Source organism: Balaenoptera acutorostrata, chromosome X (assembly GCF_949987535.1).
Source record: "Balaenoptera acutorostrata chromosome X, mBalAcu1.1, whole genome shotgun sequence".
In the NCBI taxonomy this organism is placed as follows: domain Eukaryota; kingdom Metazoa; phylum Chordata; class Mammalia; order Artiodactyla; family Balaenopteridae; genus Balaenoptera; species Balaenoptera acutorostrata.
In genome coordinates, this window is record NC_080085.1 from 28,736,917 (window position 1) to 28,754,671 (window position 17,755).

General features: G+C 32.8%; 1 protein-coding gene across 1 annotated transcript in view; it reads right to left on the bottom strand.

Moving 5' to 3' along the window:
- Positions 1-17,755, bottom strand: part of DMD (dystrophin) — a 2,123,648-nt gene that overhangs the window by 1,208,451 nt on the left and 897,442 nt on the right. Inside the window, exon 42 of the mRNA XM_057539128.1 lies at positions 2,155-2,349. Within this exon, the coding sequence (XP_057395111.1) occupies positions 2,155-2,349 (195 nt within the window). The remainder of the gene's footprint in view (positions 1-2,154; positions 2,350-17,755) is intronic.

Here is a 17,755-nt window from a genome sequence, read left to right on the forward strand (position 1 = left end):
CTTTATCCATGCCAATCCCTAACTGAGCAACTAAGGCCTAATTAAGCAACTAATTGATAATATTGGCTTTGATATAAGGATAAATATTACTTTTGTGTGTGTTTCTCATTCATCGCTAGGTATGCCTTAGCTAATGTATTAGCTATTAAATGCAGATTTACAATGTAAATAGGTGTTTATCTGGTTAGTTCTTGTCAAAATGATTAGGTAGCTTTCTAATTCAATACATCTATGGAAATCATATGTGCTATATTATTTATATTTTGTTCAGAAAGTAATTACTTTAACTTATTGCACATTATTTGTGTTGTATTGTACTTAAAAAATATGTATGTTAAACCACAGCAATACCTACTACAGTTCTGTAATTTGATTCATGCAAATCTGTCAGGAATAAAATCAACCACAATTTAATTTCAAACCTTCTCAACCAGCAGCTGTACAATTTATGCACTGCTTTTCTATTTTTACTACTAGATAATGACAATGATGAATGCCTTTAAGAGGAAGTACATGTTCATTGAAAAGACTGAGATCAAAACTATCCCCCTTCAAAAAGCTCATAGAGGTAGGAAGCCCGTTTGCTTGCTGAAGGAGATATGCTGGGAGTGAGACGGAATTATGCCCCAAACTCCATCTAATGAGGACTCAATAATCCAATTAAATTAAAATTGCGATAATACTTTTTTACAAACCACAGTAATCAATACCATCGTAATTGCTGTCAGCTTTAATACTATCAAATATATCTGAAAGAACAAATGATTAGCTATGAGTGCAGCCAGGGGCCCATCATTCTGAGTGTGCCAGGTTAAGAGGTATGAAGACAAAGATAGTCAATTGGCAACTTAATAAGTTTAGGGTTACTGCTCTCCTGACCTATATGTCCATGAACATGGAAAGGAATGAATATTAGCTCATTAGCAGTGATTTACATATTGAATGACAATGATGAACTTACAAACTGTGCTGTCATGAGAAATTAGTTAATGTGAATTATGACAGGCATGCTGGCATGTCTCCTTTATCAATTGAGTTTCTTTTCTTCACTGTACCCACGAGTGATTTGACTTTTACTTCAAAGAGAATAAGAAATAGCACCATACCAAAATGATGGAGTAGTTCCAGAGATCCATGCATCCCTTACTCTATTTTAGTGTATAATTTTGTAGCTTATTTGATATAATGTAAGACATTAAACTCAAGTCACTCAAGATATTGCTACTCTGATTTCTAAGACAAACAAATGTCTATCTATTTGTAAAGTTATGCAAATATGTGATATGGAATGAGATCCCAAGAGATCATTTAGAGTATAAAATACTTTAGCTAATAGGTGCTGCTGAGAGCAAACTTATCTTCTGTCTGTAATCTTACGCTATTTGCTTCGGCAAATACCAAGCTCTGGCTATACTATTATCTTTCATTTTGAGTGTGAAATGTATGATCACAAAAATTATCTTGAGACACATATTATTATGTACATTTTCTTGATGCTACATTTATTTATCTTCAGACACTTCCCTCTAAAATTCAAACCCTACTTCTTCATCATGTTTTATCTTAGTTCGGAATTCATAAACTTATAGTTGGTGATTTGAAAAAAAGCTGGATTTGGTTGGAGGCTTTTGCCTGGTGATTTTAAATAAAGTATTTTATTGCTTTCTATTCAATTAGATACCATATGTTGTGGTACTGATACTGACACTAATTTGAAATTGAATGTGAATATTATAAGTGGAAATAGAAAACTAAAACTGTATACAAAAGATATAATTTAAAACCTCATTTAATTTCCCCTTTTACGGGAAAAGAAAGACAAGTAATGTATCAGTTGGGAGTAAACTGTTTCTCTAGCAAAGCTTGTTTTTTGGAGAGTCCTTTCTGCCCTGAATGTATAAGAAACTATTATTTTAGTGCGTTCCTTTGTTTTAGGATGTCTCTTAACATTAAATATTATAAAATACCTATTCCATTTTATGTTTCTCTTTCTACACTAGATTTCTAAAGCTAACCATCTTGTAAAGTATTTTAAGATTTCCATGTGTTAAGTCAGAATGCCTTCATGGTATACATTTAAGTCAAATGTTATGGTACAGCAAATGATCAATGTGATGATCTTGTAAAATCTGAATGAAAGTGCTTTGCTTTTACCTTCAGAGACTCCTCTTGTTTGAAGAGATCTTCAAAATCTTTAGCACAGAGGTCAGGAGCATTGAGAAGTTGTTCCACTTCTGATAGGGCTTGTGAGACATGAGTAATCTCAGTCAGATAAGTAGAAGGCACATAAGAAATTTCCAAAGGCATTTCTTCAGTCATCACCATCACTGATTCTTCATGGACAGTGTGCTGGTATAGATATACAAAAGAACAATTCTTTTAGCTTCCTAATATTGAAAAGACCTCTATTGAATTCATATAGATTCCAGATTATAGCTGACAGAGGGCTGGAAAGTGGATCAAAAATGCATGATGATAAGTCTAGTAAAAAGGTTATTTATTATTTATATATCCTCTCTTCCAAAACGTGTTAGAAGCATTTTATAATAAGAGATACACACACATTAGCACCATGAATATAAGATTGAAAGACCAAGAGCCGTAAGGTCATGAGAGGGGTAGTTTTACTCTAAGAAAAGAATACTTTTTACAACTGGATTTAAAAATGTAATTCTAAGCTTCCTGGAAAACTAAGTATGGGGTGGGATGTGAGGGGTCTACATCTATGATATTCATACCAAAAGGAACCTTTCCTATACTTTTTTCCCCTAATCTTGACTGAGGTACAAGAGGGACAAAGTGGTTTTGGTTGGTAGCTAGCTTTCTATTAAGCACCCTTCTCCTCCAAATTCTGGACATCAGCTCGTCTCTTCGGTTTTTTTTTTTTTTTAACATCTTTATTGGAGTATAATTGCTTTACAATGGTGTGTTAGTTTCTGCTTTATAACAAAGTGAATCAGCTATACATATACATATATCCCCATATCCCCTCCCTCTTGCGTCTCCCTCCCACCCTCCCTATCCCACCGCTCTAGGTGGCCACAAAGCACCGAGCTGATCTCCCTGTCAGCTCCTCTCTTTGATGCTAGATTCTTGCTAAGTTAAACTGCTTATTAAGGTACTAGATAAGTAGGACTGAGGATGAAATTTACACTTTAATAAGAGCTCCTGAAAGCCTGAAGATCTAAGGGAGCACCAGCTTCTCCTCCTGCATCTACACTTTCCTATCTGCCACTCTAGTGCTAGGACTGATGGGCATCTGGGGCTCAGAGTCTGTTTGGACTTGGTCAGGAGTGCCTCTTTCCCTATTCCTTATAAGAACAAGGAATAAATACTATTTGGAGTGCAAATTCAGAAAGATAGATGACCTCTGCTCTCTTCTGTCTATACCATAAGCAGCAAAACTCTTGTAATTAAAATTAGTTTTCCAGTAACTTTGTTTTGAATTGATGAACTGCTATCTGCCTGGTGATGGGGTCAGCTGAGGGTTTCAGTGGCAGGGTCTCTTGGGGAGTTCTTATGATAAGCATGCTAACACAGCCATTTATTACTGCACAGCCTTTATGAGGAGACCATCCTCATTTTTGCAGTAATGTAATTAAATGGTGTTTAGGATCCCAGACTGAAGCTACACAAAGATGAGTTAAAATATAAGCTGGTCCATTTATGCTTTCATTTTGATCATTCAGGTCCAGGATTCTTGTACTCATTTCTTAGATAATATAAAAACAAAATAATTCTAATTTAGATGTCTCATCTACTTATGACACTACAAATTCATAGAATTACACAGATTAACTTATATCATATCACACAATTATACCTTTTAACAAAGTTTTGTTTAGTGTGTATACCTTGACCAAATACATGACACCTATTCCTTCATCATCAATGGAATGGTAATCTACATGTACTTCTAATTTTACATTTAAAATAATATTAGAATTTTGGGCTAGAGTTGGAGGATTTCATTCCTTCTATTCTCTTGATACATAGTATCTAGTCATCATAGATAGGAGAAGTGGTGCATACCAGGTGAATAAGGCAAGCTAAGGGATGATCCTGTGAACTTCTATGAGAAATGGAATATTTCAAAATAAGTCTTTGACACCATTGGGAAACTGTCAACTCATTTTTTAGAAAGTTCAGCTTTATAAATTTTGAATATTCTCATTTATTATAAAGTTCTAATAGATACAATAATTTTTAATACAGAGAAATGTATCATAATTTTCATATATTATAATAAGCTGTCAAAAAGTGAACTGAGACACTCAGGTATTTGGAGATCTAGATTACTATCTACCACTTAAAATATATCATTCCTTTTGACACAGTCATGCAGGTCTATAATGAATAAACTATATCTACTAAATGCCTTTCAGTTTGGTTTAATAAAAATTTCAGACAGTTATTAAAAAATCAGTGTAATTGGAAGTATCATGTTCATTTTCTCTTCTTTATGCAAAATCCATGCACTCATATTCAGATTTTGCCTTTTCATTTGAATTTCATTAACTCTGCCTTGAATAATTATATCCTTCTGAATCCTGATGTGTACAAATCCTGTCTAACCTTTTGAAAATCAACTTGCTTTTGTTAATGTTCTTTACCACCTTATATCATTAGAGATATTCATGCATCATTAGCATGGAAGTGCTGTAGCCATACTATTTCATTTTATTCCTCTCTGTTCATATTCATTTCTAATGATATATACCCCAAAGAATACACTATCCTCATTTTCTGGGAATGAAAATCAAGAGATGTAGAAGAAAGCCCCCAAGTACCTATTTTTATTAACAAATTGAAAGCTCAATTGAAGTTTAGAAAGGATTATTATGCGACAAAACTATGATGTGTAACACCTAAAGTTGAGATGAAAACTGGCTTCAAATTTTGAGCTCTGTAAGTAGGCATAGGTATCACTCATAAAGTTTTTAATAAACTTCTGTTTCTCTAAAACTTTAGTTATCACTTTCTTTTTATTACTTAAAATTTGATTCTTGAAGGGCCACATAACTGCATGAAATAAAGGCAATCCTGTTTTGAAACAAATGATGCATTATATCTAAGTTTTTAAAACAAAATGTTTTCCTCCATGATTTAAAGGACTTCTCTCTCCTCAATATAAAAGTTTCAAATGAGTTGTGGTTACTGCCTCATTTATGAGTTATGAGGTCAAAAAAACTCAAGAAGAAAAATGCACTATATGCCATATCATTATGAGATATTCTTTTTTAAAATACCTATGTATCTAACATAAATGTGGTATATAGAAAATAGGTCAACACATTCAAAGTCTAACTAACAAAAATTAGCCTACCTGGACAAAAAAAGTAATGCAGTGATGGAACAATTTTTTTTTTTACTTCATTAGTGTTAATAAAGACAAAGATATGTCAAATCTTCAAAATAATACAAGATTATTTATCAATAATTTAAAGTGAGCTATCATATGAAAATCTGTTAATTTATATCTTATCTTTCTTCAAAATGGCATTCTTAATTATTACAAATTATTTAAAAATAATAATACAATGGTATATAAATCCCAATAGGATTACAGGCTTTTATATGGGTTCTGATGGGTCATAAATAATATGGTAATGGGAAAGACTTAAGTTATCTAAGACAGGTAGCTTTCTCTCCTAGTTTCAAAAGTCTTCAGAGAAGAAAATTAAGTTTCCTTCTAATAAGATGGACAGTTGAGCTATTTGTATTTATTTCTCTTTGATCATTTATAGAAATTATAACCTAAAAAGGCAAATCAAATAATCAAATTTGGCAAAAAGAATACTGCATTAATCCATAGACAGAAAAAAGACTCAAATTATATGACATACGAAAAACAAGAATATGACACAGCTGAGATAGGTAGGGGTTAGTCTTTCCTGTTCACAGTTTTGGATACACATAAATGGCATGGCAATACCAGCGTTCTGACAGTACTTGGCTTTGCGTGCTTTTAATTAAGTCACTGTGCAGAATGACCTTAAATAATCAGCCTAATGAGATCACATGAATTGGTCATGATCTTAGATGAAGAAAATAGTGACAAGAGAGCATTTTCTATCAGGAATTTCCATCCCTCTTCACTGCATCATCTAGAAAACTGCCTATGTGAAGTTATGTAACAAAAAAAGGGGAGGATCAATCCTAGAATGATCATGAAGTAGTTCATCAACAAACTGTATTAAGCTTATAATTTACCCCTTTGGTTCAAAAAGAATAAAACACAATAAATACATAAAATAATCAGTATAAAATATTGCAGAAAGTCATACTTTATATCTATACTATTTGTTTTCTAAAATCAGAATGAATTTTTGGTACCAGGCAAGCTGGCAGGGAAAGAGATAATCAGGTGGAGCTGGATGTATTAGTCTTTAAGAACAACCTACTTCCAGGAGGCCAGGTATGTGTAGTGTTCTGTATAAAGGGTATGGATGCACCTGTTCATTGATCTGCCTTATGTTGATTCTTCCCTTCCACATCATCCAATTTACTTAATTCCTTAGGGCCAAGCTAAATTACCATCTAATTAAACTGATAAACTGAATCTTGATAATGTGTTAATGGCTTATAGTGGTTTAAAGTATTATCCTTCACAGGATAACATTTGCATTTTAATATGGATTTTTAATACATTAACATAAAGTAGTAACTTGGTACAACTCTAGTCACTAAGTATGGCCTGTGAGAGAAACGAAAGGAAAAGCCTTTGATTCCCACCAAGGAAAGCACCAACACATCAGCACCAACATATATGGCCTACCTCATAAGAAATTACCAGTAAAATAACATGACAATTAAACAGATAAGGTTATATACCCTAGGTACCTTACAATGTAAAATAAGTGCAGCAAAGACTCATGCATAGTACCTAGCCTATACTAGGTATTCAAAAATATTTGTTGAATAAATGAAGAAACTATCAACTTAAAAGGATAATTTTTAAAAATAAATATTTGGCTAGAACTCCTGGGATCTACAGCTATAACATAATTTCCATTTTGGAATTCCCAGAATTCAAACAGGAATATTTTCTTCATTTCATAATGTAATCTTCATTGGTATAGATTTTAAAGGTATTTCTGATTTAACTATACAACATTTTTTCCAATTTAATGCACACAAGCTAAATGCTGTTACACGTATGTGTCTGGCTCTTCAATTGTCTCTCAGATTTTAATGTAACTCATTATATGTGAACAAAAAAAAGCCATTATTTGAAGTACTGTTATACAGATAATTTTAGCAGATATTAATTTTAGCCTCTTTATGGAGGTCTACAATGCTTATTAGCAAATTGAAGTGTCTGAGAAGGCTTGCAGTCAAGAAATTTTTTTATCCTTTCTAACTCTTCCCAAAGTGTCCACATAAAACTTTTAATTTATATATCCAGTATATATTCGTTTAATAGCAAGCTATCCTGATACCAGCTTGGGAATACCTGGCATAGGAATTTTTTCATATGTGCACATGTGAAAATGAACACACATATAATGAATTTGATGTGAAAACAAAATTAACACAAGAAAAAATAAGTATGGAATTACTTTAACTTCTGCAAATATATGTCACCCCACTATATCACTTAATTTCTATTGCCCTGTGGATCTTCCACTTTGAGTAGACTTTGCAGAACAGACTTACAATATTATTAATTTCTATGTTACACTTCTCAAGCATCTCAGAAAATCAGGCCGGCATTTTTGTCTATATTATTTAATGTGGCAACTAAGTAATTATATCTGAATGTGCATGTACCATAATTCTGTTTCTGAATGAGGTTTTTTCTTTATTAGAAATGTGATAGTGAAAAAGCCTATAACTGTACTGTTCAATATGGTAGTCCTTGCCCACATGTGACTATTCAAATTTAAATCTAAATTATTTAAAAGGAAATACAAATAAAATTTTAGTTGCTGATGAGATTAAAAATATAACATGGTATTCATTTTTTATAATAGAAAAAGTCAAAAATGCAAAAGCTAAAATCTTTATTTATGAAAAAGTTTAACACTAGCATTACATCTATCAGAAAATATTTGTTGTAGCTTATCTATCAATAGATTGATAGTTTTCCTCATGAAGGTGATCTAGACTGGCTAGTAAATCCAACTTAAGATGTCAAATGCTTAAAATTCAGTCAATTTGTCATTATACTACAGCAGATTGATTTTACTGAACTGCTAATATATTTTGTTTTCATATACAATAGCCTCAATCTCTAAGTAACCTCATCAACTCTGATGAAGTTACTTTATGAAAGCACCTATTATAAAGAAGTTATATATGCATGATTAATATGTTGAAAGCTATTAATTTATGTATGTATGTATATGTATGCGTGTGTGTGTACACACAAACAAAATGGAAATGTTGAGATGATAGGAAAATCACCTCATATACACATGTTTTCTGTCTCCCTCACTGTTGAGTAGACTCAACCTTCAAAATAACAGTGACTAACTACTAGAATCTAGAAGAATATGTGCATCAAGGACTCAAATAACAGAAAAAGAGGTGTAGGTGGAAAGAGAAAGATCATGAACTGGTAGTCTTTGAAAGACAGATGATCTCTGGCACAGTCTGGGATGAAAACTATGGATCTGGTGATTTCCAGATGTGTATATGGGGTAATTTGTAGGAGACAATTGATTTAAGAGGATCTATTGGGCCTGGGAAGGAGTAAGAACCTGTTGTTTTGCTTCATACAGGCACTACTGGACAGTGGCTATACTAAATGGCTGAGGACAGCTTTAACCCCCACTTCTTATTCTTGAGATCAAGATGCTTTGCCACACATATTTATTCTGGGAGGTTCTGGCTTGTTAAGCCATTCTTCAACAGAAAAAAAATACTGCCATTATCTTTGTTACTTCTCAATTATCACTATATAGTATAACCCTCAAACCTGACTTGCACTTACGCTAAGAGCTTTCACACCCTTTAATTTAAGCACAAGAAAAAGAACATAGGCCATTTCAGGAGACACAAGGGATTGAAGAAAGGAAACAAAGTTGAGTCCATGCAAGAAATATACTAGAAGAAACAGAAGAGAGATTTAATAAAAAACAAAGTGAGAAGCATGAAAAAGATAACACGAAAATACAGAAAGCCTGACACCTGGTTTTAGAAAATTCAATAGATGATTTGGGAAAAGACAATGGTAATTGCTAAAAAAAAAAAAAAAAAAAAAATGTGGGTTCTAAATGATCAACCAGAGGAAGTATCCCACAACACAGAGAAGAATAGAAAGACAGTGAAATCATAAGTGAAAAGATAAGAGACCTGGAGGACAGAATTAGGACATCTAATATGGAAAGAATATAAATATCAGAATGAGAAAACACAAGAGATGGAAGAGAATAATTAAAATAATTTTAAAACAAAACTCTCCTAAGCTAAAAATATTATTGATTTGCAAAAGTTAAAAATGTTACCCAGGTACCAAGAAGAACTAAAGAATAAAGACACATATTTAGAAACATACTGAAAAATATCCTAGTGAAAATTTTGAATTCTGAGGAATGGGGTGGGGGTACCTTACAGAGTTTGAGACAAAGAGAACTCTCTCTCTCTCTATATATATATATAGAGAGAGTTCTCTTTGTGTATATATATATAAACTTGGACCACCATATATTTTATATATATATATATATATATATATATATATATATATATATATATATATATATAAAAACTTGGACCAACATCATACTTCTCACTGGCAACAATGGAAGCTCGAAAACAGTGAAATTTAAAAGACAATGGACACTAGGAGACAGTGGTCCACAACCTATATAGGCTATTAACAGAAGAGGAGAGAGATTCAAGAGCGCTATTATTATCCAAAGAATCCATCGTTATGATAGCAAAAGAAAGACCATTTTGAAAATTTAAACATTAAAAGGGTATACATCCTTATGTAATTTTTTATGAGAAAATTTCTCAAGTATTCCAACAAAATGAAAAATAAAGTATAATAAAGATTTCTAAACAGAAGGAAATAAAGAATACAAAAAACAGTGATGAACAGTAAACTGTGAGGTTTTTCTGTTAAATTTAATACAACAGTGGTAGTTTAAGTGTAATTTGAGCGATAATATGACTTCTTGAACTAGATACTATGAGGGGAAACAACAGTAGTTAGGGACAAAAATTATATATTATTAGTTTTTAAAGGACTTTATCTTGGCTTGAAAAGAATGAGGAGTTGCTGAACAAATCATGTTGGTGGGGAGAGCAATGTTCTCATTTAATTTTGGTGTAAAACTACAGAGATATAGGGTTAAAATTATTAAAAATAGGAAACTAAGTGCTAGTAAAATAGACATGCAGAGTGCAACTTCAAAAATATCAGCAGTATGGGGAGGGATGCAGTAGCATTCAATAAGGATGGTGAATTACAAAATTATGAACAAAGGACACGAGCAAATAACAACCATAAAACATGATAGAAGGAATTTATACAACTATACAGCTATAAGAGTTATCATAACAATAATGAAGTTGGTTAAATTTCCCCACTAAAAGATGAAATACTGTCAGATTGGTTTAAAATACACAATCCATCTATAAGCTGCTCAGGAGAGTCATTAAAAAACAAGGTCACAATGGCATATAATGTAATGATAGGTGATGTTACATCATGAAAATAATTTGTAAAAAGTTAGAGTCAAAATAGTAATATCAAATGAAACATAATTCCAGGGCAAATGGGTCCAAGATAACCATTGTAATAAGTCACATTTTTACAAAAAAAATAAGTCATTAATTGTTATGCCCCAAACATTTGTCTGCATTTTACATAGGGTAAAAATTACTAGAAATAAAAGGAGAATATGATAAAATCACAGCTATAAATGGTAGCTTCCATACAGCTCTTCCAGAATTTTTGGATCAGAAAACCCCAAAATCAAACCAAAACAAGCAAACAAACAAAGAAAAACAAGAATAGAGGTTTTTTTTAAACAATAAACTAAATTTAATCCATATTTTGTACAAAATGTAAAAGCATATTCTTCTTTTATATTACAGGGACGTTAAAAAAAAGATCATATATCCATAGGAACTTTAAAAGGATAAAAAATAGAGATTTTACAGATCACCTCTGTTTATAATATAATAATCCAGAAATGTAGAAAAATGATGGAATAAATTTTGGTTTATCTCCTAAGGCTATTAAAAAGGATGCATCAGATATGTATGTATTGCCTGGGAAAATGTCTGTGAAAGATTGTTATATTTAAAAATCATACACAGACTGAGGCAATATTTTTAAGAAGAGGCAAAGCATTATCTATCTACCTATCTATCTATGTATAATATTACGGTTAAGAAGCATATAGTATGAAAGATAAAGCTAACTTGTAAACATTTCTTATTTCAGAGGGAGTGAAATTGGCAGGAGGGAGAAATGAAGAGTACTCACTTTTTTTAATATACTTTTGTATTGATTGAACTGTTAAACTGATATTGTATTGATATTACATTTAAAATAACTATATAGAACTCTGAACTAGTGTTAAATAGTAGAAGCAAAAAGATAGAGTTTTCAGTGGTAAATAAAATTTTTATGTAACCTGTTTATTAGTAGTCATGGCCCCTTCTAATTGGCTTGACCATCACAGGCTGTTTTCAATTCAATCAAAGCTGTAGGAAAGTATATACTATCAATTGACTGAACCGTACAGAAGCAGAGACCAAGATAAAAAGCTTAAGAAAGCAGGATTAATGCATTTTGAAAGAATTTCACATTATCACCTAAGACAACATTGACGGCCTTCACTGCACACCTAATTGACTGAAGGGGTCTTGCAATGACTGGCAGCTGATTCTGCACATGAACAGAACTATTTTTAGGTGCTTGAGGTTCCTGAAGGTGAGTGAGGAACCTGAACAGTAAATGGAAAACTCTGCTCTTATGTAAGATTTTTTTGACTGATCTTGAGTTCAATTTCAAATGACTAATTAAAATAAAAATAACTAATGAGAAAAATACTATAGACAAAGCAGATATTTAGTAACGTTAGAATTATGGCAGACTTTTTTTTTTTTGCAATTTTGAAATGACTATGTCAGTTCTTTCCATGCATTCTAAATTGCTTTTGATAAGCTGAAAAAGTTTCCTATTTCTTTCGCCTGACATATGAGTCTACCTTTATGTAAATGCCCTGAATCTGAAAAGGCACTGATAACCTTGACATATAATAATAATACTATTTACAAAATTATATGACCTAATTCCAAATTACATGAGTTTGACAATTACCCCACATTTCTAGTCCCCTTTTTAATATTCACAATTACTTTATATGTCTGTAATAAAAAGTGGGGAGTTACAAAACAGAACTTTTGGAACTTGATCAAAAGATGAAGAGTAACCTATAAAAATTATCATCTTAATGAATTTAGTAGGCATTTTTTTTCAAAGGCAAACATGTATTTTACAAAGCAAATTTATGTATGCAAATATTTATAATATATGCATGTAAGTTTATACGTATATATGGAAACATATAGTTATATGTATATATGCACATGCACACAGCATAGATAATAGATATAGATGTATAAATTAGCTGGCAGCAGTATTTTGTGATTTAGGAAGCTAATATGCCATATGCCATTATGCGTTAAACAATTTCACATTTTGTTGATGAGATATTAATAATTTTAACCTAATTTTATTTGGGAATAAACTGGTAAAATAATCAAATTTTCCAGGCTAAGTATAAATCAAATCAAATAAACAATAATAAACACAAATAATCTCTCTCTCATTCACTCTTTCTTTCTCTCTCTCTCTCTCTCTCTCTCTCATTTCTGTTGCCCTGTACTAAACAGTTTTTCAAGACCATGTGTCCCTATATCCTTCTATACAGGCCCTTTTTTGACTCACTTCCAAGCTGTAGCTATTATTTCATATTTCTGTCATTTACTCCTTTTCCTTTTCTTTCTGGCTTCTACTCGGGGCAGAAAAACAAGATAATAAGTTTATTAGAATTATCTCTAAAATCAGTGAAATTAAAAAAAAACTTTCAAAAAAGAACCTGAATAGTCCTCTCATAAAAAAATTTAAGTAAGCTCTGGACTTTATGAACTTTATCAAATCAACTTAGAGAATCCGGAGGCCTTTTGTTCTATACCTTTTCTGATTCTTGGCTGTGTTCCAGGTAATTCATAACGCTGTCCATCTGACCTCTGAATAAATTAGGTGCTGCTGTGAGTGTAGAAACTATTACGTTTAATGTTATTTTTCTAAAATAATATACTTTGCCAAGTTATAAATAACTTTGTAAAAGATGATCGTCACTGAACAAAACCATTTTTTTCTTACCAAAGACTATGCTCAGTTCTTTCTTAGGGTTTTGTGAGTTTAATGACACCTTGGGCTTAATGTGCTCCACTTTACCATCAAGATAGTTTCGCCTGAAATAGCTTGTTCTCTGTAAAGTGTTCCAGAAAATAATTATCATTGTATTTTCCCATGGCAAGAATTCCAACATAAAATTGAACTGTTCTGCCCAGCACATTTTCAACTTTTAACTCTGAGAAACCATATTCACACAGTTTCAAATTCGTTTTAGATCATATACTTTAAAAGGATAATTAAATGAAGTCTTAACATACCTTCTATTTCTTAAAACCCTGTTTAAAAGCAACTGCAACAGAAATAAAGTGTTTTGCCAAATTTAAAAAACCTATACTAATTTTTCACTCCTCAAAACTTTTAAGAATATTGATTTGCTTACTTTTTGTATCCAAACCATTTTTTTAAGTATAAGAATTAACTAAAATCATGAATATAAAGCAGTCTGCAAATTATAAAAGTATTTGTCATGGCTACTTATTTGGAAATGGAGAATATAAGAGAAGTGTGCATACTGACGTAAAAGCAGTGTATCTTTCCAATTTGGAATCTTCATGTTTTCAGTTTTCAATTTTGATGAAGCACATGAAAGGTAACACTTCTGTGTTAAAGCAAATGGTGCTATTATGGGATCAACATATTTTTGAAACAAACAAAAGAAGGATTTAAATCCAGAGGACGAAAAGATTTATAAAAAAATAATGTATTCGTACATTTATTATATGTCAATGTATATTTTTAAAATATATTAAGCAGGTGTTGTAATACCCTAATTCCATTCTTTTTGCATATTTGTTCTTGTATTTGTTTTTCACACACGACAAAACAAATTCCAGGATCTCATTCCAGGAGATAATGCTTGTGGGCCAATATTCATTGCCTGGAGGACCATAAAATGGGAGACAATCACCGATTTTTAGAGCTTTCCTTTCCTCATTCTCAAAAGTTCAAGCAACCAACAAAGAAACTTGGCAGGAATGGTGCCCCTTCATGTGAGTAAGTTTCTCCAAATTGATGGTTCCCAGACTTTGTATTTCATGGGTCAATAAAACATTACCAAAAATGTCAGGGAACCTCACAAAGTTCCAACCTTTCTTTAAGTAGTAAAAGACATCATAAGGAAATAATAAAAAGGGAAAAAAGAAAGAGGAAAGAAAGGCCATTTTAATGCTGCCCCCTCCCACAACACACTGTAGAAAGCTATACTTTCAGAAGAAAGAAAGAATTTTTGAACAAATTTAGCTCTATGAAGAGTGCAACACATTTGCTCCTATTTTTTTTCCCTTTTCTATGGACCAGTGAAAACTTTCAGATACTGGTAGACTTGTACTGGGGCACCACTGGTGTAAGAATGCAAAATCAACAACTCTGAACTATATGGAATTACATAAGAAGATGCTATCCATCCATCGATCCATTCACTTACTAACCATATTTTTATTGAGCACCTACTCTGTGGCAGCATCTATATATTAGGAAAATAGTATTTAGTAAGACAAAGTCTCTGCCCTCATGGAGCCTACATTCTAATGGTAGAAGACAGATTATAAACAAGAAAGCAAACAAAATATTTTCAAATTGTGGTAAGTGCTATAAAGGAAACACCTGGCTAATGTTGGAGAACATGATGGAGGGGATGAAGGGAATGTTATGAATGACATCACACAGGATGCTGAAGGATGCATTTGTTCGGCATCTTGAAACATGACAGGAGACAAGCAGACAAAGACCCAGAAAGAAAGTCACAAGAGACCAGAGGGCAGAGAGCAAAAGCAAGAAGAACTACAATCCTGCAGCCTGTGGAACAAAAACCACATTCACAGAAAGACAGACAAGATGAAAAGGCAGAGGGCTATGTACCAGTTGAAGGAACAAGATAAAACCCCAGAAAAACAACAAAATGAAGTGGATGGAGATAGGCAACCTTCCAGAAAAAGAATTCAGAATAATGATAGTGAAGATGATCCAGGACCTTGGAAAAAGAATGGAGGCAAAGATCGAGAAGATGCAAGAAAGGTTTTAAAAAGACCTAGAAGAATTAAAGAACAAACAAACAAAGATGAACAATACAGTAACTGAAATGAAAACTACACTAGAAGGAATCAATAGCAGAATAACTGAGGCAGAAGAACGGATAAGTGACCTGGAAGACAGAATGGTGGAATTCACTGCTGTGGAACAGAATAAAGAAAAAAGAATGAAAACAAATGAAGACAGCCTAAGAGACCTCTGGGATAACATTAAACGCAACAACATTCGCATTATAGGGGTCCCAGAAGGAGAAGAGAGAGAGAAAGGACCAGAGAAAATATTTGAAGAGATTATAGTCAAAAACTTCCCTAACATGGGAAAGGAAATAGCCACCCAAGTCCAGGAAGAACAGAGAGTCCCATACAGGATAAACCCAAGGAGAAACACACCGAGACACATAGTAATCAAATTGGCAAAAATTAAAGACAAAGAAAAATTACTGAAAGCAGCAAGGGAAAAATGACAAATAACACACAAGGGAACTCCCATAAGGTTAACAGCTGATTTCTCAGCAGAAACTCTACAAGCCAGAAGGGAGTAGCATGATATACTTAAAGTGATGAAAGGGAAGAACCTACAACCAACATTACTCTACCCAGCAAGGATCTCATTCAGATTCGATAGAGAAATCAAAAGCTTTACAGACAAACAAAAGGTAAGAGAATTCAGCACCACCAAACCAGCTCTACAACAAATGCTAAAGGAACTTCTCTAAGTGGGAAACACAAGAGAAGAAAAGGACCTACAAAAACAAACCCAAAACAATTAAGAAAATGGTCATAGGAACATACATATCGATAATTACCTTAAACGTGAATGCATTAAACGCTCCAGCCAAAAGACACAGGCTCGCTGAATGGATACAAAAACAAGACCCATATATATGCTGTCTACAAGAGACCCACTTCAGACCTAGGGACACATACAGACTGAAAGTGAGGGGATGGAAAAAGATATTCCATGCAAATGGAAATCAAAAGAATGCTGGAGTAGCAATACTCATATCAGATAAAATAGACTTTAAAATAAAGAATGTTACAAGAGACAAGGAAGGACACTACATAATGATCAAGGGATCAATCCAAGAAGAAGATATAACAATTATAAATATATATGCACCCAACATAGGAGCACCTCAATACATAAGGCAACTGCTAACAGCTATAAAAGAGGAAATCGACAGTAACACAATAATAGTGGGGGACCTTAACACCTCACTTACACCAATGGACAGATCATCCAAAATGAAAATAAATAAGGAAACAGAAGCTTTAAATGACACAATAGACCAGATAGATTTAATTGATATTTATACGACATTCCATCCAAAAACAGCAGATTACACTTTCTTCTCAAGTGTGCGTGTAACATTCTCCAGGATAGATTACATCTTGGGTCACAAATCAAGCCTCAGTAAATTAAGAAAACTGAAATCATATCAGGCATCTTTTCTGACCAAAACACTATGAGATTAGAAATTAATTACAGGGAAAAAAATGTAAAAAACACAAACACATGGAGGCTAAACAATACGTTACCAAATGACCAAGAGATCACTGAAGAAATCAAAGAGGAAATCATAAAATACCTAGAGACAAATGACAATGAAAACACGACGATCCAAAACCTATGGGATGCAGCAAAAGCAGTTCTAAGAGTGAAGTTTATAGCTACTAGAGCTATAGATACAAAGTTGCAGGATACAAGCCTACCTCAAGAAACAAGAAAAATCTCAAATAAACAACCTAACCTTACACCTAAAGGAACTAGAGAAAGAAGAACAAACAAAACCCAAAGTTAGAAGAAGGAAAGAAATCATAAAGATCAGAGCGGAAATAAATGAAATAGAAACAAAGAAAACAATAGCAAAGATCAATAAAACTAAAAGCTGGTTCTTTCAGAAGATAAACAAAATTGATAAACCATTAGCCAGACTCATCAAGAAAAAGAGGGAGAGGACTCAAAGCAATAAAATTAGAAATGAAAAAGGAGAAGTTACAACAGACACCACAGAAATACAAAGCATCCTAATACACTACTACAAGCAAATCTATACCAATAAAATGGACAACCTGGAAGAAATGGACAAATTCTTAGAAAGGTATAACCTTCCAAGACTGAACCAGGAAGAAATAGAAAATATGAACAGACCAATCACAAGTAATGACATTGAAACTGTGATTAAAAATCTGCCAACAAACAAAAGTCCAGGACCAGATGGCTTCACAGGTGAATTCTATCAAACATTTAGAGAAGAGCTAACACCCATCCTTCTCAAACTCTTCCAAAAAATTGCAGAGGAAGGAACACTCCCAAACTCATTCTATGAGGCCACCA